General features: G+C 50.8%; 2 protein-coding genes across 2 annotated transcripts in view; both read right to left on the bottom strand.

Annotated features, from left to right (window-relative positions):
- Positions 1 to 1729: 1729 nt before the first annotated feature.
- On the bottom strand, positions 1730 to 3271 carry INSM1 (INSM transcriptional repressor 1). Its single transcript, XM_024123299.1, has one exon. The coding sequence runs from the start codon at positions 3269 to 3271 to the stop codon at positions 1730 to 1732; it is 1542 nt and encodes a 513-aa protein (XP_023979067.1).
- Positions 3272 to 10761: 7490 nt separating this feature from the next.
- CFAP61 (cilia and flagella associated protein 61) overlaps positions 10762 to 25947 on the bottom strand; it is a 259559-nt gene continuing 244373 nt past the window's right edge. The window contains exons 25-26 of the mRNA XM_028500039.1: positions 18587 to 18677; positions 10762 to 11227 (exon numbers count right to left, since the gene is read on the bottom strand). Coding sequence (XP_028355840.1) covers positions 11027 to 11227; positions 18587 to 18677 — 292 coding nt within the window. The 3' untranslated portion in view covers positions 10762 to 11026. The remainder of the gene's footprint in view (positions 11228 to 18586; positions 18678 to 25947) is intronic.

Consider the following 25947-nt stretch of genomic DNA (forward strand, 5'->3'; position numbering starts at 1 on the left):
CCAAAAGAGAATTGGTCTGCTTCCCTTGTTTTGAAAATCTGACCATAAAATCGTTTCTACTTTCACCTAGTTGTTACTTAAGGATCAGAAATTACCCATTTTACTGGAGGAATTACGGCCCCAGACTGTCAGGAAATGAAGGATCTGCTAAATTAAAGTGGTGTTCTTATATCCCCTTGGTTAAAAGGATAGGTTTGTGTGGACATTTATCTAGATTTCTCTGAAGAAGATTTGCACAGCTTCCCTTCTAACCCCCACCTTCCAGTACATTCCTAAGGACCCCTAACAAGCCTTTGGCTCCAGTTTAGCTGTTTTGAGCCTATACCCTTGAAGTGCCAGAAGGGCAGAATCTGGCAGCTCGGGCTCAGCTCTAAAAAATCCACGATCCTAGTGATGGTGGCGGGTTTTCTTAATAAACAATAGACACACATTTAAGAAATCATTGGAAGCTCTATTTTAAATCCTTGTGGAAACCACGTGATGCAGAAATAAGTCCACCTTACTTTGACTTTGAAAATATTTTATTTGAATAGTAAATAGTTATACAGTTGAAACAGTTCTATTGAAGCTTTCTATAAATAGCTAACAATTAAGAAAATAATGTATGTAGAAAAGAGATTGCATTTAAAAGTAAGAGCTGTCGTTTGTACGAGGGCCCTGGGGGCGCTCCAAGCAGAATAAAATGGTAGGTTGTCTGTAATTCGCTCAGATAGGTATAAAAGTTAAAACTTTTAACAGATCCCTTTAGAAAAAGGCTCTCTTCTAAAATGCACAGTGAAATGTCAAGAGTGGCGGGGGTGGGGGGAAAGCGCACCAAAAAAAATCTGCAATCAAATAATATCATAATCTTCATAATTAATATAAATAAATAAAGAATAAATAACAATTACTCATAAATCAACATATACATTTAGAGGGAACTCATATAGTCCTACCTCACCAAAGATGATCAAACTGAAAAGTCTTACGTGAAATATTGAGGCAGTTTCTACAGCATCTTCTGAAAATTCCCTTCCCTCCCCCCCAAAAACAATCCCAAACAGACAACAGTTCAAGGCATTTGTGGCTAGACTAAAGAAAACTCTTTTTTAAGCAATTTGATTTGTTCACATACAAAAAGGTAAAGCCAGACTCCAGCAGTTCACAAGCCATAATAAAGCTAATCGTGTGGGAAGTTCAATTTACAGCCTGTGAAATATAAAGGCATTTATTCCTCAAGATTCACCCAAAACAACCCGTACGCTACATACATAGAGAGCAGAGATTGGTAGGCGAGAGCAAACCGCGTTTCTAGACCATGAACACAGAGAATACTAGCAAGAAAAACATCTCCCCTCCAAGGGGAGGCTTCCAACCACGAGACAAACGCGTACAGCTTTTCTCCCTTGGACAAAAAGAGATTGGCTCCTGTTGCGCCATGGCGGGGAAGGGGACAAGGGGAGGCTTCCAACCACGAGACAAACGCGTACAGCTTTTCTCCCTTGGACAAAAAGAGATTGGCTCCTGTTGCGCCATGGCGGGGAAGGGGACACAACGCAAAGGGGGCGAGGGGTCCAAAAGGAGTCACAACGAGAGGATCGGGGTTACCGTCACGCTACACCGAGAGAAGCGGAGACGACACTTTCACCGGGGGTGGGTGCCCCCGGCGCGGACGCGGGGTCGGGGCGCGCTCTCTTCGTGGGTCTCCAAGCGAAGGCACGGTTCGGGGGGCCGGGGTGGAGGGCGCGCTCTAGCAGGCCGGACGCACGGGCACCTGCAGGAGGATCACTTGTCTGTTCTCGGATGGGTGGCACTTGTTGATGTGCCGCGTGAGGCCGGGCGAGCTGTAGAAGGTGGCCGGGCAGTACTTGCAGGGGAACACCTGGGCGGCGTGCAGCAGGCGCAGGTGGCGCTCCTGGGCGCCCTTGCTGGGGAACGTCTCCCCGCACACTGGGCACAGGTGGCACTCGGCGGACGCACTCAGGCCCAGCACGCCGGCCGCCTCGCCGTCGCCGGCCGCCTCCTGGGGCGCCTTCTCGTCGGGCCCGGGGTACAAGGCCAGTAGGTCCTCGGCGGGGGGCGCCGGCGGCGCGCCCTTGGCCTGCAGCGCCTGGTGGTGCGCCAGCAGGTGCTTGCGCAGATAGGCCTGGCGGCGGAACTTCTTGGCGCAGTGGTGGCACTCGTAGAGCCCGTCCTCCGAGCCCGACTCGGACACGCCGCCGGGGCTCGGCGTGTCGCGGTCGCTGCCGCCGCCCGTCGCCTCCCGTACCTCAGCCCTGGCAGCGGTTTCGGGCTCGGACGCGCGGGCGGCGGCGGGCGCAGGCCGCGGTTTGTGCCAGCGGCGGTGCGAGGCCAGGTTGGCCGGGCAGCTGAAGACCTTGGCGCACTCGGGGCAGCGGTACTCCACGCGCACGATGCGCGAGCACTTGTGCTGCGCCAGCGCAAACGGGTCGGCGTACTCCTCCTTGCAGAGCTGGCAGATGAACTCGCCCAGCGGCCGTGCCGCGCTCCCCGCGCGGCCCCGCGGCGCCTCCACCGGGCCTTCCTTGATCTTGAGCCCCAGCACGGGCGACGTGGTCACCTCGTCCTCGAAGTGCAGCTTGCGGATGGCTTTGGGCTTCTTGGCGCCTGGGGCCTTGGCTACCTTGGCGGGCGGCTCGGCGGCGGCGGCGGCGGCGGGGGGCGCGGGTCGCTTGCCTGGGGGCCGCAGGGAGGCGGCGGGGGGTAGCGGGGGGCCGGGCCCCGGGCCGCGGGCCGCCTCGGCGCCCGCCGAGAACGCCGTGCCCATCTTGAGCTCGGCGGGCGCGAAGAGCAGCGGGTCGCCGCCGCAGGTGCCGCCGCCGCCCGCGCCATTGGCCCCGCCGCCGCCGCCGCCTCCAACGAGCAGCGCGGCGGGCGTGGGGAAGGACTCAGCCGAGACGGGCGAGCCGAGGTTGAAGCTGCGCTCGAAGTATTTGTGCTTCTCGTGCTCGCGGCTCACGGGCCGCGTGGGGCTGTAGAGCGGCGCGGGATGCGCGGCCTCGGGGTTGCCGAAGTGCGCGGCCCGCGGCCCCGGCGGGGGTGGCGGCGGGCCCGGCGCGCAGGCGAGCGCGGCGGCGAGCGCCGCATGGGCGCGCTCGGCGGGCGGCGGCGGCAGAGGACCCGGCCCGGGGCTCGGCGCCGGGGGCGAGGCGCGGGCGCCCCCGCAGCCCGGCGAGAGCAGCAGCGCGCGGTCGCCGTCCTCGCCGCCGCGGACCCGGTAGGACACGGGCGTGGACTTCTTGCTGCGCTTCACCAGGAAGCCGCGGGGCATGTTGGCGCGGCGCGAGGGCGAGGGCGAGGCGCTGGCTCGGTCCCACCTTCGCGCTCGGCCCTGGCGGCCCTCAGTGCCCCCGGCCCATGGCCCGGGCGCGGCGGCGACGGCGGCGGGACTCGCGTGGCGCCGGCGGCGGCTCGGCCCGGCCCTGCGCCCTGCACGCGCGTCCCTGTCCCCGGGCCCGGGAGCCGCTCCCTTTTAACTGGGGGAGGGGGCCATTGTTCTCGCCTCCCGCTTCCCCCGGAGCCAATCAGCGTGCCCGCAGCTCCTCCGCCCGGTCGGGTTGGGAGGGCGACGCGGCGGCCAAGAGGGGGCCGGGACTCGGGGGTCGCCCGGTAGGTGCAGCAGATGTACCTGAGGGCGCGGGGCCCCCGCGCGCGCGCGCCTCGCCGCCGCCCCGCCCGGCGCCACCGCCCCGCCCGGCCCAGGCACACGCCCGGCCCCGCCTCCCTTCACGGTCTGCTGCTCCTCTATGGGGAGGCGCACGTGCCTGGGCTTTGTGTCTCTCCTCCCGGGGGCGCGGAGCCGCCAAATGGGCCCGTCCATCAGCACGACAATGCTCGCCCCCCTCCCGCGCTGGGATTACCCGCGGGTCGCGAGCAAAATAGCCACAAAGGAGAAGAATGGCCCCAAATATGTCAGGAGGGTTCAATCCGCGAGCCGAAGCGGAGGGGCAAGTTGTGCTCGCTGATTGGGTAGGGGCGGCGCTGGGCAGCAGCAGGCGCGGGGGAGATCTGAGCTAGGCGGCCGGGGCGGGAGTGGGGTTGGGGGAGGCGCAGGAACTCCTCCTGGTGTTTGGGAAATAATCCGGAATCGAAAATAGTTGCAAAGCCCGGGCCGCCCAGAGCCCCGCCCGGGCCTCGGACTGATGGGCCGGGGGACCCAGGGTCTAAGCGAAAATGGGACCCTGGAGTTCCAGGTTTGGGTGGAGGGTCTGGCCTTCTGGCTGCAGCTGAGGGCGATGTTTGTGTCCGCAGCCGCCGCGCACTCTCGGGCCTTGGGAAGGTTTCTCTCGAGTTTGAGAAACAGTTGGCACCTCACTTCTTCAATCGCCAGCAGACGCAGCGCTGGATGGGGGAGGGGGCAGGCTGGGCTGTGTTCCCAAAACCTTGAATTTCTGAACAACTTTTTTTTTTTTTTTAAGTTCCCGGAGGCTCCGGGATTGGCATCGTTGGAGGGGCCCGGTTCAGGCTGCTCGGAGCCTCCGCGCCGCCCAGGGCCGGATTGATTCGGGTGGACTTGGCCAAAGCCCGAAACGCGCGGCCAGCCGCGTGCGCCCCAGTGAAGTTGGTTTCCGCTCTCCTTGCGCGGCCTCATGCATTTTCATTCCGAGCGGGCATTTTGTCTGTCGGTTGACATCAGATGCTAAATCAAGGGCTCCAATCAAGGCGCTGCGGAATAAAGGGGCCGCCTGTCTGGGCGCGGGGCCCCCCGGAGCCGTGCCCCCTTCACCTTTGTGAAGGAAATTAACCTCCCGCTATTGAGCGCCGGTCGCGGCCAATCTGGACTCAAAAGAGGCGCGTGCTGCCGGCCGGGGGGAGAGGGGGGCAATCTGTCCTCTGAGGCAGGCTGCGGCCTCGGAGAGGACAGTCCCCCTCCCCCCCCCCCCCGGTGTCACCAGGAAAAGACAACAGTGAAAATCCACCCCCCAGCCCCGCCACCCCGATTGGACCCCAGACCGGGCCCTTTGCCTCCAACCTCTTCCCAGCCCTGCCCCAAGGAAACACAAAAGGCAGAATCTCCGGGGGATGGGGGCAGAACCCCAAGAGTGCGTAGCGGCCCCGATCGCCCATCACTAGGGAACAAATTGCAAAACCACAGAAAATGTCATATGTTGTGAAGAAAATGTCACTTTATTGAAAGAGAAGGAAACGGACACTTTTCTGAAAAGCTCTGTGCACTCAGATAGACTTTGCTGAGTTTTGCTTACGTTTGATTCCACTGAAGGTATTTCATTGTTTTGGATTTTCCCTGTGAAAATACCCTGGCGTGGAAATGAAAGATTAAAAAAAAAAGAGTCCACATGAGTAATAAGTTGTTAGAATTAGTTAATCAAAGGGTTAATTAAGTTGACTAATCAAGGGGAAAATATTTGGTGATTTTATGTTTGTAATTTCTTTTTTAACTCAAAGACTGAAGACAAGAATACACATAATGGAATATATTTTGAAAACTCTCATCCTCGTTTTAAAAATGCTAACCACGATGAATGCTAGTCCTGAAAATAGTTAGAAATTCTAAAATGAGTTTATCTAAAATTTATATATATCTTTCAGTCTAAAAGTAACTGATGTTATTTCCTTGCTCTTTTGAGCGCTGATTGATACTGCTGATGAAATTAGAAGTGGGAAAGGGATTCCGGGACAGCTTTGGCCAATTTTATTTTCTAATCACGAATCCCATCTGGATTGTGGAATAATAGGGCGGGGGCTCAGCCTGCCATCCCCAACTGACGGCGGGGTATTTGGTCTTACATGTGTAACACTCCTTTCATTCAACAGATAACAGGGAGAGTTAGTCACCTTGTGAATCCTTTAAAAATAACAACACCCATTATTGTAAAGAGGGCGGGGGTGGGAGGCAAAAAACAAAACAAAACAAAACAAAACCCCTGCCTGAATGCAGCGAATTCAAACAGGGCTCTGAATTAAGCCAAGAGAATCTATTGAACACTATTGAAATACTGAGATTCAATGGATCCATTTCTTTTTCTTTGTGGTTTCTAGTCTTGCCAGCTAAAATGAAATCTGCTTTCAGACAGGTACCGTCAAAAACAAATGGAAACTTGAAAGGTCCGAGTATTAGAAACTAATTTCATAACCCAGGGCTGAGGAAGAATTAGGCTGCGCACACGCACACACCGGCAACCTCCAAGGACGTGCACCCTTGCACCGGGCCGTGGGTTTGCGTCTTCTGCGTGATTTTATTTCTCAGAACCTGCCCGCCCACGGGCATTTGGACAGTGAGTCGAGATATTTGCCTTCCTCTTGGAAGAGAGCGAAGCGCTACCACGCTGCGCCGTGGCGGCGGGCCTTTGCGCACTGCGATTCCGGATAGGGGCCGCGTGGAGTTGGGCTGGGGAAACACTGAGCGCTGACTTGCCCCCTCCTGGGGAGTTTCACGGGAGGCGGCGAGCAGAAGGATCCCAGGCAGGGTCCCGAACTGTCCTTCCCAGGCCCCAAGCGACTCCTCCCCTTCCTGTGGGGTGCTGGCCGGCGCTTGGGAAAAATCCAGAGGCCTCTTCGCCTCTCGTCCTTGCGGACCCCGCAGTGGATTCTTCCTCTGACGGCTGCAGAGTTGGAGGCCGCGGCCGCGCTAAGCTCTCCTGTCCTGGAGTCCTAGGTTGCCGTCGGGGAACGCAGTGGGGTTCACTGTGACCCCTGGCTCCCGAGTTTAGCGCCAGGGAGTTGCTGGAAGCGCAAAGCTTGGAGATAAGCGCTAGAGCGAGGAATTTCGGCTTAGGAATTGCCCTGTGGGATGTCGCCGGGACTAGGCAGCCCCTAAGCTCCTAAGAGGAGAGGACGGGAGGGTCCGCAGTCTCACCCCGCGGCGCGTGGCGCGTTTGGAGACGCTCGGGAGGCGCGAGAGGGAGTAGTCAGCGCCCCCAGCGCCGTGCCGGGCCGGCTGCGGACGCCTCTGCCGGATTTGCAGAGGCCCTCCGGGCCCGCGAGCCACGGCCGGGCCTGGATCGCGCGTTCCAGGCGCAGAGCCCGCCGTCAGGTCCTGGAGGGGCCCAGCTCCCCGTGCGCCGCGCGCGCCGGCCCGAGCCGGAGAGGCTTTGTGTTTGCAGGAATGAGGGGCGGCCGTGTCTGGCCCCGGGGCACGCGAGAGCCACGCGCAGCCCGCTGCCTCCCCGCCCTTCCCGCTCAGGCCTCCAGGCACCTTCCGGGCCCCCGCCGGCGGGCCGTCGCCTTTGTTCGGCATATTAGCATAAAGCTGCCATGGATCTCCCGTTTAAATAATTCCACACAAAAGGAGAGCGCATGAAAGAGGGCGGACGAGGGCGAATCCGCGAGGCAGCGCCGTCCGCCGGGCGCGGGGAGGGACCGCGCTCCAGCAGTTCCCTCCCCTCGAGTTTCAAGTGCCCCCGGCAATCTGCCGCGCGCCCATTATTCGCCGGGGCCCACGGGGTGGCCGGCCGCCCCTTTCATCCTCCCGAGTGTGCCGTCGGGCCTCCGCACGCTCCTTGAAGTGCCCTCGGGGCTGTTTGTTTTCGCCTCGGGTGGGACTGTCGCGGGCCGGGCAGGGGAGGCGGGCCGGACGGTCCCCGGGCCGGGCGACGGGAAGGGCGATGTTGGCCAAAGCGGGCGAAGGAGAAGCCAGGAAGTGTGGGAAAGTCCTAAGCAGAGGATGAGGCCGGGAAAAGCTGGGAGGGCCCCGATCGTGGGGCGCGCAGGGGGCGGCTCCCACCTGTGAGGGGCGGCCCGGCTCCCCGCGCGCCCCAGTCGCAGGAAAGGCAGCGACGAAGCCCCAGCAAAATTGACCAGAAAGGCCACGGCGACTCCGAACGTCCCCAGTCCTCGCCAGCCCCGGGGGGCGGACGGAGAGGCAGCCAGGCGCCCGGGGGCTGGAGGAGCGCGCTGTCCGCCTGGGCCTCTGTCCCCCCCCACCCCCACCCCACTCCGTCCGTCCTGCTGCTGCTATTGGGTTTAGGTGTCCGTGTTCCTCCTCTCGCCCTCCTTCTCTGGCCTCCCCGCCTCCTTCTCTCTCCCACCTTCCCTCCCCCACCCCTCCTTTCCTCCTTCCCGGGCGCTCCCTTCTTTCTCCCCTGCCCCTCTCTGCCCACCCCGTCCCACCTCTCCCTCTCTCTTCGCATGTTTCACTCCCCCATCTCTCTCCTCCTCACGGTCTCGCCCACCCCCGACCCTCTCCCCCTGGGACTGTCCCTCTCATTCTTTTCCCTGGTCTCCCTCCCTGCCCCCCATCCCCTCGTCTCCCCCCCCCCCCCCCCCCCCCCCTCCCCTCCCCCCCCCCCCCCCCCCTCCCTGCCCCCCATCACCTCGTCTCCCCTCCCCTCTCTCCCCGTCCATCCTCTCTCCTTCAGGGTCTCCCTCTCCCCCCTCCCCTCCCTCCTCCTCCCCTCCCTCCCCCTCCCTCCCTCTCCTCCCGCTCCTCTCCCCCTCTGGCTCTCCCCACTCCCCGCAGGCCAACGTGTGTTATTTTATTTGTCTAGAGAGAGCCTATTTGTTCAGTGATGTGTGGCCTCCTGGCCGCCTGCTTTAATGGGGGACGCGGAGGCTGGTTTCTGCGAGTATTAGCATACAGCTGTCGCTCCGCCCGGCCCGGCGCGCACTGTATCCCAGCCTTATCATCACCTCTTCTCTCAACCAGAAAACAATCAACAGCTCCTCGCTCACGACGACTTTCGAGCCCCTCTCCCTGCTCCTTGGCTAACACTCAGCCGTGCACCCGTGTGCGCGCGCGCTCTCTCACGCGCAGACACAGACACAGATACACACACGTACCCTCTTCTGAGGGTAAATATTGATTGGCTGGCTTCACATTTTCTCCGTACAGTGTTCTCTTTCCTCTCCCACATCATCTTCTCTTTTTCTCTCGCCTTCCTGGGATATTTCGGTGGCATCTCAGGAGCCATTTTGGGGAAGGAGGTGGCCACGTGCTAGTAAAAACCGACTTATGTCAGAAAATCATTAGAGGCAACTGTGAGGCATGGTTGTTACATGTGATTTGGGGGGAATACAACGTGGGAAATTTAACTTTGGTGTTTTCCTGTCAGTAAGATTGGGTTTAGAGTTCAAGACTCCCTGCTGAGCAGCACACGCTGAAATGCTTGGGGACTTCCTGGCACTCATGTCTCTTACAGAAGCATTGCCAGGGCTCCCCAAGAGAAGTCCGAATCTTGGTCTTTCTGAAGCCCTTTCTTCTGCCAGGATTCATCATCACTGAGGAATAAATATCTTTAATTTCCTAAAGCCCTTAAAACAGCCAGTTTCAAGCTATGATCAACAACTCTTGGGTACGTCTCTTATTAGGAAAGTGGTTCCTTAGTGACAAAATGCTTGTCTGCACATATATGCTAAAATTCCTGCCTAGATTCAGGAAATGACTCACTTTCTGAATATAGGACAATGATCAGTAACTTTCTCCGATACACTATGTAGACTAAATTATATTCTAGACATTTTCAAATCTGCCATGATACCTATGGGGGCCCAAGACTACTTTTAAAAAGGCAGCAAAGGAAAACTTACTATAAAGTGTATGCATGATTTGATATTAAGGTTGGCACTATCATATGGGGTCACTTTTATGTGACCAGCAGCTTTTTAACGGTAGTACTTAGTCACAGAAATCGTAACTGTTGATCCTCTAACTGGTTGTACTGTTAATCTCCACCCAAGGTCCCAGGGCCTGTCACAGAAACTCACTCCATTTGCTGATGAATTTAATCCAGGGCCTCTCAGAGGAAGGGGGTGGGGGAAGGAGAGTTTCTTGAGCTGACTCATTTGCAGGCCCTGAAATATGGTTCCATATGTGTTGGGCTTGCAGTTTGAAGAGGGGACCAGTAGCAATTGTTCTCCACAAGAGTTACACAGTTTGTACCATATGGTGGGAGCTGGGCCCTCCCTCTGAATGACCCATGTGCTTGTGTAAAACATACGTGTGCAGGAATTAATGGAGTTTATTGCTTGCTTTTGCCTGCCTTAGAAAAATCAGAGTCTAGTGTTCCAAAACCATTTTATTTTTGAGAGGTATCAGTTTGTTAATGGGTGGATAATTCTGTAATGCCAACTAAGACATCCTCCAAATTACTGTGTAGTCATTGTAATTGAGCCAACTTTTGCTAAATATTAACATAAATGCCAAAAAAAAAAAAAAAGAACGAAAACTGTAATTCTGTCCATGAAAGCCACTTTTAAGCCCTACTGGTCAAAAATTCGGACACAAATTGTGTCACACTATCTGCTTAAAAGAGATTCAAATAAATGAAAACAGTCTTATGTGTTGTTTCTGAATCCATATTTTGTGCTAGGCACTTAATTTGCTTTATTTACAAGAAAGAGGGCTACTGACTCACATTACAGGTGACAGGTACCAGAGGGGGCCAATGCAAAGCAACAGCGCTGAGGGCCAAAGGAAATGACCTAGATTAATTTCCCACCACCGTTTTCTAGTCTAAAACCTGTGTGTGAACCTGAGCTGATCTTCCAGTTTTTTGGTGCATTTATGCTCCTGATCTGGAACAGGAAGTAGAAATACAGGGGCCGTGAGAGCAGCCTCCTCGTTTCAAAAGTTCCTGTAAACTTGTCTGTGCAATCAGTCCTTCTGATGTTAAATTACAGAGATAATTTCCTGTCATCTGTTTTACTCATTTTCCATCCTGGGCACACGATTTTCTTTTTTATCGCCCACGAGTATGACCGGGTAAACATGTAAAGGACTAACAGCGTTGGCGGCAGGACTTCTCAGGAAATCAAACAGAACCACGACCAACGTAAAAAACAAGTTTTACACAGTACGGTCTCATTTTATTGCTAAAATGGGTTATTCTGCCCAGGAACACGCCTGGTGTTGGTAAAGCGTCTCCCTGCCCCAGAATCGAGACGCACCGCCGTGCGCCACCTACTGGGACGATAGGAAACCACAGGCATCGGTGGACACGGAAAAGAAAGGACGGAACCACGACGGTGCCTGGCGGTCCAGCCAGGCTTCAGAGAGGTTTCCTGCTTCTACGGAGCACTTCCCGGAACGACACGCGTGGAAGCAATCAAGTGGAGGCCGTGGCCACCGCTAAATGATGCCCGGCCACGCGTACATGGGCAGGTGGTAATGATTATAGTGCAGATAGTCAAGGATGCTCTTCTCCACCAGAGGCCTGTAGATGGTTTCCTGGAAAACTCTTTTGAGGTAATTCTTGGGCTTCTCGGGCAGGTTAATTTCCTCATCTTCGATCTGACGGGCTAACTCTTCTATGGAAGGAAGGTTTTCCTCCTGGAAAATACGGTAAGAGGCCAGATACTGAAATTACTTGGGCTTAGCTCCGCAGTAAGAGGGCAGTCTCACTAAAACTCCCCAAGGTTGGTCATTTTTTTTTTCTAGATTAAAAAAAAAAAATTTTTTTTAAACTGTGGCAAAATACACATAGCATAAAATTTACCACTTTAACCATTTTTAAGTGTAAGATTCAAAGGTGTTAGGGGCTTTCACATTGGGCAGCCATGACCACCATCATCTCCAGAATGTCCGCATCCTCCCATATTGTAACCCTTTAATTTAACCCCTGACTCCCCATCCCTCTCCTCCCAGCCCCTGGCGACCACCCTTCTCCTTTCTCTATGACTTGACTTTAGGCATCTCGTGTAACTGGAATCAAACACTATTTGTCTTTTTGTGACTGTCTTACTTCACATAGCATAATGTCTTCAAGGTTCAGCAAGGGTAGTAATTTTAAGCTCTTAATTTTAAGCTCTTAATATACAGATAGAAAAGATCTGTATATCAGGCTTCTTTTAGAAATAAGAAAGGAGGTGATTAAAGATTTTTACATGAAAACTGCTAGATGGTTACTTTACTTGGTTACAGTCCCCAAGAAATGGGATTTTTAAAGCCCTGGAATAAATTCTGAGTAAAGGCAAATTTCGTTGATATCTTTAAAGGTAGGGCTCAGAGGGAATAAAGTTATTTGAGGTTGAGAAGCATATGCTGTGGATGTTTACAATACAGTAGAGATTTTTCCAACATTTTATTATAAAATAAAAGGATTCAAACATAGAGGCAAGTTGACAGAACAGTGCGCTTGGCATCTGCATACACACTACCTGGTTTCTACAGCTACCATACTTGCTTCATCACCTATCTGCCCATCTATAGGAGGAGGGTTGTTATAAAAAGCACTTCACTCAAAAAATTAAAAAACGTTTCTAAAAAGGGACTTCCCTGGTGGTCCAGTGGTTAAGACTCTGTGCTTCCAATGCAGGGGGCACAGGTTCGATCCTTGGTCAGGGAACTAAGATTCCACGTGCCATGTGGCGTGGCCAAAATAAAAAAGCACTTCACTGAGATTTGAGCTGTGTGCTTTCTGAACACCACAATAATTGAAAATTACCCTAAAGGAAGATGGACTTTGATGGTATATTTATTTGACCTTCCAATAATTCTTTTTTTTTAACAGCAAAACCCCCCCAAAAAAGCGGATAACTTGCAGAGTTCTACCGGATCATTAAATTATTAATAGTAAGAACTTAGAAAACTAGATTCAAACTATATGGAGACATAAGGTAATTATCACTTGGTTATGTAAGTGAGACACTGCCAGGTGTGGCAGATTATACACACATCACTTGGAAGTACAGTCAGTGGGGGGCCAGGACTCCAAATCGGCTCAACAAAGACGGTGAGAGAGAAAATGGCAAGGGATGTGCCCAGAGCTAAATATTAGAGGCACTGAAACATTTGAGTGCCCAAGCACGTATGCAGTATATCTGAGATTGATTCTTTCTCCCTTAATTTTTCAGGAAAAATGTATCAAACATAAGCAGTGAATATACAAAAATTAGAGAAGATTTTGGGCTCATGTTGCATGATGCTGTTCTAACATCAGGGTAAATGGTGTAAAGTCACACAATGGAGCTTTTAAATTTACGGAATACAAATACTGCTCTAGATCGTAAACTCATTTTTGTACATTTGCCTCTCCTGGTGTGACCTTTTCTCAGTGTGATCACCTCCCCCCGACACTGTGACTACCCCCGCCCAGGGTGACCACCCCCCCTCCCAACGTGCTCATCTGTGAGCAGCTCACCTCACAATGCCACAGACGACACATGACCTTTTGTGTCTGGCTTCTTTCAGTTAACTCAGTGTTTTGAGGTTCATCCACTTTCTAGACTGTATCAGCACTTAATTTCTTTTATGGCAGAATAACGTTCCATCGTGTGTTTAGACCGCATTTTGCTGATCCATCTGTCTCTTGATGGACATTTGGGTTCTTTCTTCCATCTTGTAATTCTGAATAGTGCTGCTATGAACATTCATATACAAGTATTCGTTTGGATACTGATTTTCAGTTCCTTTGGGTATATACCTAGGAGTGCAATGGCTAGGTCATATAGTAATTCTGTTTGTAAGGTTTTAGGAGCCATCAACCCATTTTTTTCACAGCAGCTGCATAATAATTTTACATTCCCACTAGCAATGTGTGAGTTCCAATTTTTCCACATCTTTGCCAACAATCATTATTTCCTCTTTTTTTTTTTTTAACTATAGCCATCCCAGTGGGCGTGAAGTGGTATCTCATTGTGGCCCTGGTTTGCATTTCCCTAATGATTAATGATGTGGTTTGCATTTCCCTAATGATGAATGATGTTAACATCTTTTCATATAAATGGGTTTACTTTGGCTCTTAATTTTACTCCATTGATCTATATGTCTATCCTTATGCAAGTACCATACTGTCTTGCTTACTGTTGATTTGTATTAAGTTTTGAAATTGCAAAATGTGTATCCTTCAACTTTTAAAAAATTTCTCAAATTGTTTTAGCTTGCATTTCCATCTGAACTTTAGGATTGGCTTTTCCATTTCTAAAAAAAAAAAAAACCATGGGGATTTTTATAGGATTGCATTGAATCTGTAGATTGCTTTAGATAGTATTCCTATCTTAACAATATTTTTTTTTAGTTTAAAACTTGGCACTTTGGTTTTTAAAATTTTTATTTTATATTGGAGTATAGTTGATTTACAATGTTGTGTTAGTTTCAGTATACAGCAAAGTGATTGTTATACGTATACATATATCTATTCTTTTTCAGATTCTTTTCCCATTTAGGTTATCCTATCTTAACAATATTAAATCTTCAAATCCATGAACATAGATGTCTTTTCATTATTAAGGTCTTCTTTAATTTCTTTCAGAAATGTTTTGTGGTTTGCAGTGTACAAGTCTTGTACTTCCTTGCTTAAATTTATTCCCAAGTATTTTAATATTTTTGATGCTATTGTAAATGGAATTGTTTTCTTAATTTTATTTTGGATTATTGATTGCTAATGTAGACAACTGATTATTGTATGTTGATCTTATATCCTGTAACTTTGCCAAATCCATCTATTAGCTCTAATATTCTTTTGTGATTCTTTAAAATTTTCTTTATATAAGATCATGTCCTTTGAGAATAGAGATAGTTTTCCTTTCAAACGTGGATGCCTTTTATTTCTTTTTCCTACCTAATTGCTGTGGCTAGAACTTCCAATACAATGTTGAATATAAGTGGTGAAAGCAGGCATTCTTGTCTAGTTCCAGATCTCTGAGGTAAAACTTTCAGTCCTTCACTATTGAGTGTGATGTTAGCTGTGGGCTTTTCATAAATACTCTTTATCAGGTTGGGTCAGTTTCCTTCTATCCCTGGCTTTTTCGTGTTTTTACTATGAAAGCATGTGTGATTTAGTCAAATGCTTTTTCTGCATCAATTGAGATTATAGCACTTCTCCCCCTCTTTCATTTTATTAATGTGGTGTATTACATGGATTAATTTTCATATGTTGAACCACTCTTACATTCCTGGCATAAATCTTGGTCATGGTGTATAATCCTTTTAATGTGCTACTGGATTTAGTTTGCTAGTATTCTGCTGAAGATTTTTGCATCATAACTTCATAAGGGATATTGTTCTGTAGTTTTCTTTTCTTTTGATGTCTTTGTCTGGCTCTGGTATCAGGGTAATGCTGGCCTCATAGAATGGGCTAGGAAGTGTTCCTTCCTCTCCTATTTGTCTGAGGCGTTTGAGAAGAATCAGTGTTAATTCTTATTCAAATGTCTGGTAGAAATCAGCAGTGAAACCTGCTGGTCTTGGGATTCTCTTTGTTGGGAGGTTTTAGATTACTGATTCAATACCTTTACTTGTTATATAGGTCTCTTGAGATTTTCTATTTCTTCTTGAGTCAGTTTTTGTAGTTTGTGCGTTTCTAGGAATTTCTCTGTTTTATCTAGGTTATCTGTTTGGTTGGCATACAATTGTTCATAATAGTCTCTTTTAAACCTTTATTGTTTAAGGTTGGTAAATGTCCCCATTTTCATTTCATTAGGGATTTGAGTCTTTTTTTTCTGGATTAATCTAGCTAAAGGTTTACTTTGTTGATCTTTTAAAAGAACCAGCTTTTGGTTTCATCAGTTTTCTGTTTTTTAAAATTCTTTACTTCGTTTATCTCCACTCTAACGTTTATTATGTCCTTCCTTCTGCTAGCATTGGGTTTAGTTTGATTTTCTTTTTCTAGTTTGGTTTTCTTTCTTCTAGTTCCTTAAGGAGTAGAATTAAGTCACGGATTTGAGGGCTTTCCTGTTTTTCAAATGTAAGCATTTACAGCTATAAATTTCCCTCTGAAAACTGTTTTCTCTTTGCATCCCATAAATTTTGGTCGGTTGTGTTTTCATTTTCATTTGTCTCTAAGTACTTCTAACATCCCATTTGGTTTCTTCTTTGAAACCAAAGAAGTTGCTTAAGAATCTGTTGTTCACTTTCTAGTTGATTTCTAGTCTCATTTCATTGTGGTTGGAGAATATACTTTGTATGGTTTAAGTCTTTTAAAATTTATTGACACTTGTTTGGTGGCCTGTCCTGGAGAATGTTCCACACGCACTTGAGAAGACCATGCATCCTGCTGTTGTTGGGTCGAGTGCTCTGTATAAATCTGTTAGGTCTGGTTGGTTTATAGTGCTATTCAAGTCCTCTATTTTCTTGTTAATCTTCTACCTGGTTCTATCCATTACTGAAAGTGAGATATTAAAGTCTCTATTATTTTCAAACTATTTTTTCCCAACTCTATCAATATCCATCCGTCTGAAGAATGATTTTGACTATATAGAATTTCACCTTGGTCAGTGACTCTCTGGCTAGATGCATGACCAGAGGATTTATAAGCCATTCCCCTTTTGACTTCCACAAAAGGATTTGAGATGTCTTATAATGATCTTGTTTTCAAAGTAAATCATATACACATTTAAAATCTACATATGACTTATGATGACAGTCCTAGATAATAGTCATTTATTTCTTTCTCCACACTTGGAGGGAGGGGAAAATTGATAAACTGAGTGCTAGGAGATTATAGTTAATGGCATTGATCTTCTGTACTTCCCTGAAGACAAGGTAGAAAGAGAAATTAAGTGGGTTACATCATCTCAATATTTGATAAAAGGAATTACTGTTATTCTGTAGTGAAGGCTATCTGCTTTGTTTTCCTATTACCAGACTCCTCAGTGAAATTCCTGCATGTCTGTTTGTATGACTACCACTTCCACTGTGGGCCTGTCTCCACCATACCTGTCACAGTCACTCTGACTTTTGGTGGCCGGCACTTCCTTGGGGCCATTCTTCTGTGCCCCGTGCTCGCAAACAAACCTCCCTTTCTCCTCCCCCAGCTCTCTGAGTCCCTGTTCCATGTGTATCTGAGCTATAGGCAGACACCACTACAGGCCCCAATACCTCCTGTGGCCTTTGCACTTGACAGATGTCAGAACAGTCCCCCAGTGGAGGCTCTTCTTGCAGAGGTTCCCCTTTCTGGAGATGTAGAGAACCCACGAGGATGGTTGGGGAAGCCTTAGAGCATCTTCTGCAAAGGCCACTTGCAGTCTCCCTGCTCTCCTGCCAGGGCCCACTGCCAGGGTGAGTTTATGCACTGCAGACTGACCCACGGCAAACATGTTCTCCTGCCTAAAAGGTTTTGGGAGTCTCAGCGGGTGCCATGAGAAGCAGCCACCATTGCGTTTGAGGATGTGTGCTTGGGAAAGTTTCCCTTTTAAACTTGACAGCAAAAACCGCTTGGCTCTGTGCAAAAGGTTAACTGAGGAGTTCAGATCTGGGGTTTAGAAGGTTTAGGCATAGAGTGTTGATGGAATAGCAAGAATACTGATGACTCCTTCTTATGGGGCAGCGGTGAGCTGCAGGTTGTTTTGGGAGGGAAGGAGGGAGGGAGCTAAGCAAAGCTCAGTAAGCACCAGGCTTCCAGCTCGGGGTCATGTTTTAATGTGGACCGACTTCCTCACAGCCCCGAAAGAAGTGCAGGGACCTGGCTGACCTGTAACATCCTAAATCTCTATGTCTATCTCATTACTATTCTCATTTCCAATTTGAATGACTCTCGCCGTGGCTGACCTGGGCCTTTAGCCGTCGGCCCCTCTGCTTCCCTTGGGTACGCTCCTCCGCCTGGTTCCTATCTTTGTGGGCGCCAAAGAGAATTGGAGTTTGGTTTAAACTTTAAACCTATGTTTCCCAATCTGAATCTACTTCAGATTAGTAAAATTACGTCAGTTTCCCAGCTTGGACCCCCCAGGGATGAAACTGAACAGGGGCGGGGCAATGAGGAGAGGGTACCACGCCACCGCTGTGGTCCAGTGCCGACAACCCTGGCTTTGGCGCAGGAGACCCTTGGGTTGTGTGAAGTCTCTAGGCTTCAGCTTCCTCATGGGTGAAGTGGAGGCGATGACAACAGTGCCTCCACCCACCTTGGAGGGTCCCTGTGTGGTTCGGTGAGGTGGGGCGTGCAGCGGCTAGAACGAGGGGCCTGGGGACCTGGGCTGCATCTGTGCATCCGGTGTGGCAGCCCACACCCCGGGGACCCACGAGGAGGCGACACAGAGACGCAGGACCTGCCCATCTAGACAGTCAGAGGAGGCGGAAGCTCAGCTGAGCCCCAGCCCTCGTCCGAGTGAATCGATCGAGGAGGAGTCTAGAATGCACGTTTGACCAAAGATGTAAACTCCCTGCAACTCTGGTAATGACTCTAGGTGTTGAAAAAAATAAAGTTTCACAAATATTTTACTACGTACATGGCAGAGTCAAATTTCCTGCCGAGTACGGAGCCTGTGGGGTGTGCAGCCTCACTTCCAGTTAATCCTACATTGCTTGGAGAAAGAAGTTTCGGTTATAAAAGGAGTGCATTTGGACACCTGTTGAGTCCCCTGACACCTTTGGAACAACACGCGCACACGAATGGTTAGCGAACAGCTGGCAAATGCAGACAGAAACTATAGGAACTCAGCCGTCAAGCCTTCATGCCTGAGGGCAAGGAGATACCACCCACACCAGTGCTTTCAGCCCTCACAGTCAGCGGATAATGAAAGTACAGGTACTTGTAAAAGGGGAAAACAAATTTGCCCCGCATAAAAGATTTGAACAATTCACATTCCCTGAAATATCACCATCTATGTTTACCTACTCCGTGGTTTGTTTCTGTGAGGGACAGTTGATTTTCAAAGTGAAACCGTAAAGTGGGGATGTAGGGAAAAGTCTAAATGATCAACAACTGTAACTGCTTCTAATTTGCAAGGAATAATCTACATATCCGTTAATTACTCTTACCTCCTTGGAGGATAAGATCTGGCGTAACTCTTTCCGGAGATCAATAAAACGATCGTGAAAGAGGGCCATGCACCACGGCTCCGTGAAGTAGCTGGTGAGGGAAGAAAAAGGTTCAGTTAGTTGGAAACTTTCTCATTACCACTAATAAAGTATTTACCTGCTTTTTTGCCTTTATAAATTAAGGTTCTGGCCCTTTTGCAATCGTTTGCTCATGAAATGGCTCGTGGAACAGCATGGCCAATCAATTTTGTAAATGGATGTCCCTGATGTAAGGCCAGCTTCCATAATTACATTTAAAGTGGTTTAATTCAGAGCTGGGGCAAGACCCAGTGAAGAACCCTGATTTTATCAGAATTTAAAAGCCTGAAGACTTGTAAAGAACGGTGTCTCCATTATCTGCCCTCGTTTGAGAAAAACAGATTGCAGGATTAACTGAACTGCTGCATAAACAAATTAAATTTGGGGAGACAATAACACAAATGTTGTTCATCATTAAGGTTTCTGGATTAATAATGACCAGAAAAACAGGCCACCTCGGTGTTGCAACACGGCCTTCGTGCAACTGCACGGACGCCTAATTGAATCTTTCTTCAGAGAGCAGTTCTGTTGGTGGCCCTATTTGCTAACTTTGCCCTGAAAACTGTTTGAACACATGCTTTCTTATGTGGAAGACAGTATGGCCATCCTTTATTTACAGGGGATTGCTGAATATTTGATGCATTCTTGGAAGAACCAGGAACATTTACTGGTATTTTAACTCTTACTTTGTCTTAATGCTCAGTGTCTCGGAACAGGAAACTTCGCTCCTTCATGGTTAGAGACACGTGGGTGATGTGAGCTCCTCTGGATGTGAGTTTGTCGTTCCTGGGACTGTTAGTGGATGTCACGTGTGTGTCCAGGGGAAGAAAAACCGGTGCCCACGTGCAGATGAGCACCTTCTGTTTTCCGAGACAAGTTAATTCTTGCGAAGGAGGTAACGAGCCCCAGGGACACCGAGGCATTAAAGGACTGGGGCAGCGACAAGCATGCGTACAATCAACCTGGCACTCAGCCACACCGCTCAGTACCTATCACCTGTTCGCCTGACCAGAATATGACCTAATTTCATCCTTAACTACCTACTTTGTTGTTCAGGTCATATTTTCATCCAACTATTAGTTCCACTAATGTGGGCTCCATACCCATTCTGTGACCAGCACTGTTCTGGGTACTGGGGAAACAGCAGGGACCAACACAGACAAACATCCCTGCCACCGTGGAGCTTATATTCAAGCGATAAATAGGTCTATGTTCAGTATGCGAATGAGAACTGCTTAGGAGGAAACATAAATCAAGCGAGGATGGGAGACACAGAGCAAGGCTCTCACCTAAGACAGTGACTTAGTGAGTAAAGCCCGAGGGACAGAGATGGGAGAGAGTGAGCCACGTGGGGCTCTGGGGAAAGAGCCTTCTGGGAACAGCAGGTGCAAAGGCCCGGAGGCAGGAAATGTGCCTGGCCCTCAAGGAGGCGGAGTAGAGATAAGCAGGGCAGGGGTGGGTGGGGGTGGAGGGTGGTGGTAGGGGTTGAGCTTAGGAAGGTGATGGGCAGGAAGGATGATCCTGGAGGCAGTGAGTGCACTCACACGTGCTGTGCAATAGCTCCACGGCTGTCTAGCTCAGCACCTGTGTGCAACAGGCGTCCTATAGATGTTCACTGAACCAAGGAAGGAATAATGAACGCGTGAACTGCACACAGCAAGGTATACACTCCATACTGCCTGGCCCTGATTGGTCTTTCATTAATATAGAATAAAGTTCTGCTAAATAAATAGGTGATAAAACACTGCAAAGTGCCCCAAGATGGGCAGTAGTACCAAAGAGCGAGCCTCACGGGAACAGAGGGAGAGCCGTGGGTGAGCCCAGGCTTGAAGGGTGGTCTGCCTGAGCCCTGAGGCCCGGAGCGAGGGCAGAGGGGGTCCGGGGGGCACTCGTGGAAACCTGTCAGAGCTGTGAGTGACTCAAGGCTGCTGAATCCTGAATGAATGGAGTTGATGGGGGTTCTGGCTGGGGTTCTGGGCCCCCACAAACCCAGGCCGACATCCAACACCCATCTAATTCCTGGAGCAAAGGCACTGATGCGGAGCCGGCCATCCTGGGAGGCATCAACTCAGCGGGGGTGATGTTTTGACACATCTCCTCAGACGGTAGCTTCTTGGACCAAAGCATCAGTAATGCCTAAGCCCAGACACTCAAGCGCAGCTGTGCCAGGATGGTCCCTGCCTCTTAGGTCTCAGCAGCTTGTGGACGTGCAAATCTTGAAACCACTATAATGCCTGAGTTAGAGACCAGTGGGCGCTTTTATGTTTGTCGCCATCTTTCCTGCGTTGCTGAGACGCCCAATCCTCCCATGTGTGTTTCCACAGCAGCATCAGGAGTTTCCACCCTCTTGGTTTCGGGGTCTACAGTCACAGCCTTCTAGGCGGCATAGCTTCTGTCTCTGCTTTCCTGGTGCCAGCACGGCCCTGTTCCAACTACCCAGGTGCTGTTCAGGCATCTTCCCCGCCCAGCAGCTTCACAGTCCCGGCCTCTGTGTTACCATCAGTGACTCTGCATCGTGTGCTTCCAAGAGGGGGCTCTGGGGAAACCCACTTCTCTTAGAATGAGTGCAGCCCACCCTGGGCCTTGGCCCATCGTCTGTGCCCACATCCCCATGGCCTCCACTCAGGAGGCTGAGTACAGATGGCTGGAGAAGCCTTAATCCTCTGAAAATGTATCTGCTATGCCCATCTGCACAGGGCCTGGGGTGTCAAAGAGGAAGCCGAGGTTCCTGCAGATTCTTTCTTCTGCTGCTTTGGACTCACGGCCTCTCACCTGGAAATTCGATGCCCGCTATTCTCATCACAGCCTGTCGAGCTGTTTGCAGACAGTAACTCAGGAGACCTGAAGTTTCATTCCTTCCACTCTCCCGCCACTGCCTCCTGTGGTCAAGCGTTTGGGGATTCTTGTCCAGAAGCTCACAATCTCTGCAAACTGTTGGCTGTGCACATTCCCAGGATTCGTCTGGGGACAGCCATGCCCTTCAAACTAAGCCAACCAGTTGACTTCTGAAGACTCCTTCTCAGTCTTACTGCAGCTTCAGTGGTGCCCTAGGGGCCGCTTACAAGGCAGTGATGAAATGCTAGCGCCCACGCCAGGGAGCCGGGCGACACTGAGGAGCATGTGGGCTCCTCCACTGTCGGGAGGGGAGCTTCTGCACATCTGTCTTAACCTTCGTGGCAGGCGGCACCCGGCTGAGCCTTCGTTAGACTGGCCGTCCCAGCCACATGGGAACTGGAGTCCTGGAAAGTCACAGTCAATGGCCTTTCCGAACTAGCCGTGGGCTGAGGAGCTTCCAGGCGTCCTCCCTCTGCCTGGGGTGGGAGGCTGGAGCTCTAGGCTGGGAGATGCTGATCGCGGGCGGCAGAGTCAGGGCACCCCGTCGGGGGCCGCGTCCAGCTCAGCCTCCTCCTGGCTCCAAAGCTGCGCCCAGACCGCTCGCTGCCCCCTCTGCTGTCTTCTCCCTGTGGAGGGTCTGAGGCTCTCACCTCCTCCGGCCCCTCCAGACACCTTCCACCCTGGCCTTCCTGCCTGATGGGCAGCCCAGAGGACCCGTGTCCACGTCTGCACCTCCCCGGTGCCATCCATGCCCACGTCCAGTGCAAACCTCCTCTGTGGAGCTAACTCGTGGCCTGAAGGCTTCCACCCACTTCAGTGCGTGGCACACTTCTGACCGTGCGGGAAAGCTGACCCAGGGAGTGTCTTGATCTCCAATGCATGGTGGGCAACGGGTCCCCACGGTGTCCAGCTCAGGCTGGCTCTCAGGAGACTGGAGGAGCAGGTGAGGATACCTGGGCCTGCTTCTCCCCTGCTCTGTGGAGAGCTTCTGCGCTGGCGCGGTGACCCCGTTTAGGGTGGGCAAGAGGGGGTTTGGAGTGCCATGGACCCCTGTGGGCCTCCTTGAAATCATCCTGGAAACATGGCAGCCTTCATTCTTAAAATTGGAAGAGCTTTGAATTTAACAGAACTCATTTTGCAATGGGTGAGAACATTTAGTCAAGTGAAGATCATCTCCTTTTGAGATAATGATGTTAGAAAGAAGTTTTACTTTAGGAAAAGCTTTAGGTCTAGTTTTTCCCCCAAACTGAATGGCTCCTGTGCTTTAGTTTCTTTCCTTCTCCGTAGAAAGGAGAGGGGCTTCTGGAATCCTTGCCAAGGCTGGTGGGGTGGGGGGCAGGTCTGCATCAACGGCCCAGGGTGCTATGGATAGCTGGCATTAGTGCTGAGCTTTGGGGAAATGTATACTTCCGTGAACACTGTGAATTAAAAAAATAGAAAACAATAACTTCTTTCCCAGTTTACATTCAAAATGGAAGACCTCCATAGTTGGCGGCCCCGCAATCTTCAGGAGACACTGTCTGGTAAGAGCACGGCCACGTGTGGTTTCTTAAGTGGCTGTGTAGACTTGGGTGTTCGCATCACGAAATTCATTTCCAAACGGCCGTGAGAAAAAGCTTACACAAACGCTCCAGGACCCAACAGAAGACTTGACTGTCTCTGTTCATTTTGCCACGGCTGGCCTGGTTTATTTGGGGGGACTTAGATTCTCCGTGACTTTTGCAAATGATACACTTTTCTCAGAAGGCCCAAGAAATGTCAACTTGTGGAACCGAATTAACCGTTCTGGTCGATGTGGTGCAATCATTAAGGAATTGATCAGACTTCTCCAGAGCTCATCCTCGTCTGGTCATTCGGCCTAGTTGATCGACACCATCATACAAACAGGGTAGGGATCTGGTAACCAGCTCCGCCACTGGCCACGCCGGATGCTGAAAAAAGCAAATGGACAAGACCCGCCGGTGAGGCTGCACTCGCCAGCCACAGGAGAAGCAGGACGTGTCTAAGGGGAAAGACAGGTGGATAAATGCTGTTCTTTCAGGTCCTGGATCTCAAGCCCAAGGCCAGGGCCCTTCAGCGGCAGGTAGGGAAGCAGAGAGAGTTTCAGAAGAGCAAGGCTCAACTGGAAATGCTAAACTACACAACAGGTGGAAAAGGCAGAGTGGAGGGGAAGAAACACACCTTGCCCTCCAAGATCTTTTTTTTTTTTTTAATGAAAAGCATTCTAATTTTATCTTAGTGTGATAATAGTCAGTTTTTGCTTTTGGACCTGATCAGAGGGTCCCCAGCTGCCCCTCACAACTGCGCAGAGGTTTATTCAAGCTGGAAACTCATCCAAGAGTTGCCTTTTCTCCTGGGGGGTGGGGGGCACTGCAGCTGGAGGGCCCACAGGCCTTCCCGGGAGCAGGATGTTCCCGTGGTCCAGGCCCTTTCTTGTACTGACAGCACCACAGACTCATGGTGGAGGACAGACATTCTCCTCCTGCCAGGCCTGGGAGTAGGTGACACCCAGCAGGAAGCCTCAGCCTTTGGGCTGAAGCATGGCTGGGAGGCCTCGGCCCTCCCGTGGACACTCCACATGCAGAAGAAAGGAAGTGACAGACGACAGGGTCCATCATCCAGGTTGCAAACAGACACCCTTGGGGTCAGGTGTGACCTAGAGACGTCTTTGCTTTGGCCTGAACAGCCTTTGGAAATTGGATTTTTGGCCTTTCTCTAAAAGGTCAGATTTGGCCACGTTGGATCCTCGTTGTTCTATGGCGGCAACCAGCTGAATGGACAGATGCCCCTGCAGTCCCTTGCGGTCCATCCACCAGCCCGGCCAGCATCCCTCACCTATGGGGCCACGGTGAGCATGTGGTGTGCCCACCAGTCCTGGTTAAGCGGTTTGGGTGACATGGAGGTGTCACCAGCAAAGCCCACTGGGGTACCCAGGAAAAATGAGATGGAATCTGGGTGATAAGGTCTAAGTCTTCTTTTGTGCTCCGTCTAGTTTCACTTGCCCGGAGGGGGACTGTGTGCAGATGCCTCGCACCTAACGTGTTGGATTAGCATTCCCAGCTCTAGAACCGACACCCTAGCTGAGCTGGGCGTGTGCAGAGAGGCTGTGCCCAGCTCCGGGCCCGGAGTGGAGCAGCACAGCTCCCCGCCACCCCCCAGAACCCCATCCCTCCCTCTGTTGAGATCCCTATAAAGCAGTCCCATCCCTGTCCCATCCAAGGCCTGTCCCAGAGAGCCTGTGCTCTAGGGCAGGAGCTTGCAGCTCTCCCTTCTGTGATCAGAGAAGAAAGTTTTCCTCTGCTCTGAGCCCATCTCCATCTTGTCCTATTGGCACAAGTAACACGGGGCCGGAGGACCCTTGTTGGGACTTGACTCAAAGGGTTGGTAACAGAAGCAGGTGTGTAAACATGTTCTCTGAAGCCACCTGCCCCTGTCCCCTTCTTCAGGCCAGTATGTGTGCCCAAAACACATATGCTGCCCTGTCTTCCTTGCTTCTTCCATCCTCTGTCCATTCGTCCATCCTTCCTAACAGGTCCCGTGGGGCCTTTCAAAGCCCTCTGTCTTTCCCTCCGACACCCATTTTGGTCTGGTCCTCTGTTCTCTGCCGCCTCCGCCCACTCCTCAGTGAATGCTTGCTCCTTCTCCACCGAGCTCTCCCCTCCTCTCTGTCTGAGGCGTCAGCCAGAGCTGACCTCAGTGGCTGCAAAGCGGCAACGAGGGGGACGACCTAGGGGGTGATTCTTTGCTGTTACTCCATCGCAGCCATTGGTGGCAGATGCTTTGCTGGGCACTGTGGTCCCCACCCCCAAAGTGCACACACAAGGGTGGATGTGGTGGAGTGGAGGGCCGGGTGGGGCGGCTGCCCTCACATCTACGTCCTTTCTGTAGCTGCATTTCTATGTCCACCCCTCTCGGGCAAGTGTCTGCCAAAAAATTCAAAATAACCCTGGCTTTAAAAAGGCATAGTGGTACTTTTTTCATATAAAGAAAGTCTAGGTGGGGTGTCCAGGATTGGCATGGTGGTTCCATAGACATCAGATCACAGCACTAACCGTAGGGCCCTTGGCCTCACAGAGCAAAATGGCTGCTGAGCTCCAGTCATCATAGATATGTTCTTGTATGGAAAAAGGGAAAATGCGGGTCCTTATTCTTTATTTTAGGAACAATTCCTAGAAATCTCACACAGTACTTCTATTTATATCTTACTGGCCAAGTTTGGTCAAATGGCTTCCTTGGCTGCAGGGGAGTCTGGGGATCATTGTCATTTATTTTAGTTACAAAATAACATCCTATAACTCAGGATTCTGAAGAGCAAAGAGAGAACAGACATTGACTGCCATGATACCCAATAGACTCCACAACATCTACCTAAAAATCTTTTCTTTTCTTTTTTTTGCGGTACACGGGCCTCTCACTGTTGTGGCCTCTCCCGTTGCGGAGCACAGGCT

This window comes from Physeter macrocephalus, chromosome 14 (genome assembly GCF_002837175.3).
Source record: "Physeter macrocephalus isolate SW-GA chromosome 14, ASM283717v5, whole genome shotgun sequence".
Classification (NCBI taxonomy): domain Eukaryota; kingdom Metazoa; phylum Chordata; class Mammalia; order Artiodactyla; family Physeteridae; genus Physeter; species Physeter macrocephalus.

Coding starts and splice junctions, on each gene's coding strand:
- INSM1 (XM_024123299.1), bottom strand. CDS start 3,271: ATGCCCCGCGGCTTCCTGGTGAAGCGCAGCAAGAAGTCCACGCCCGTG.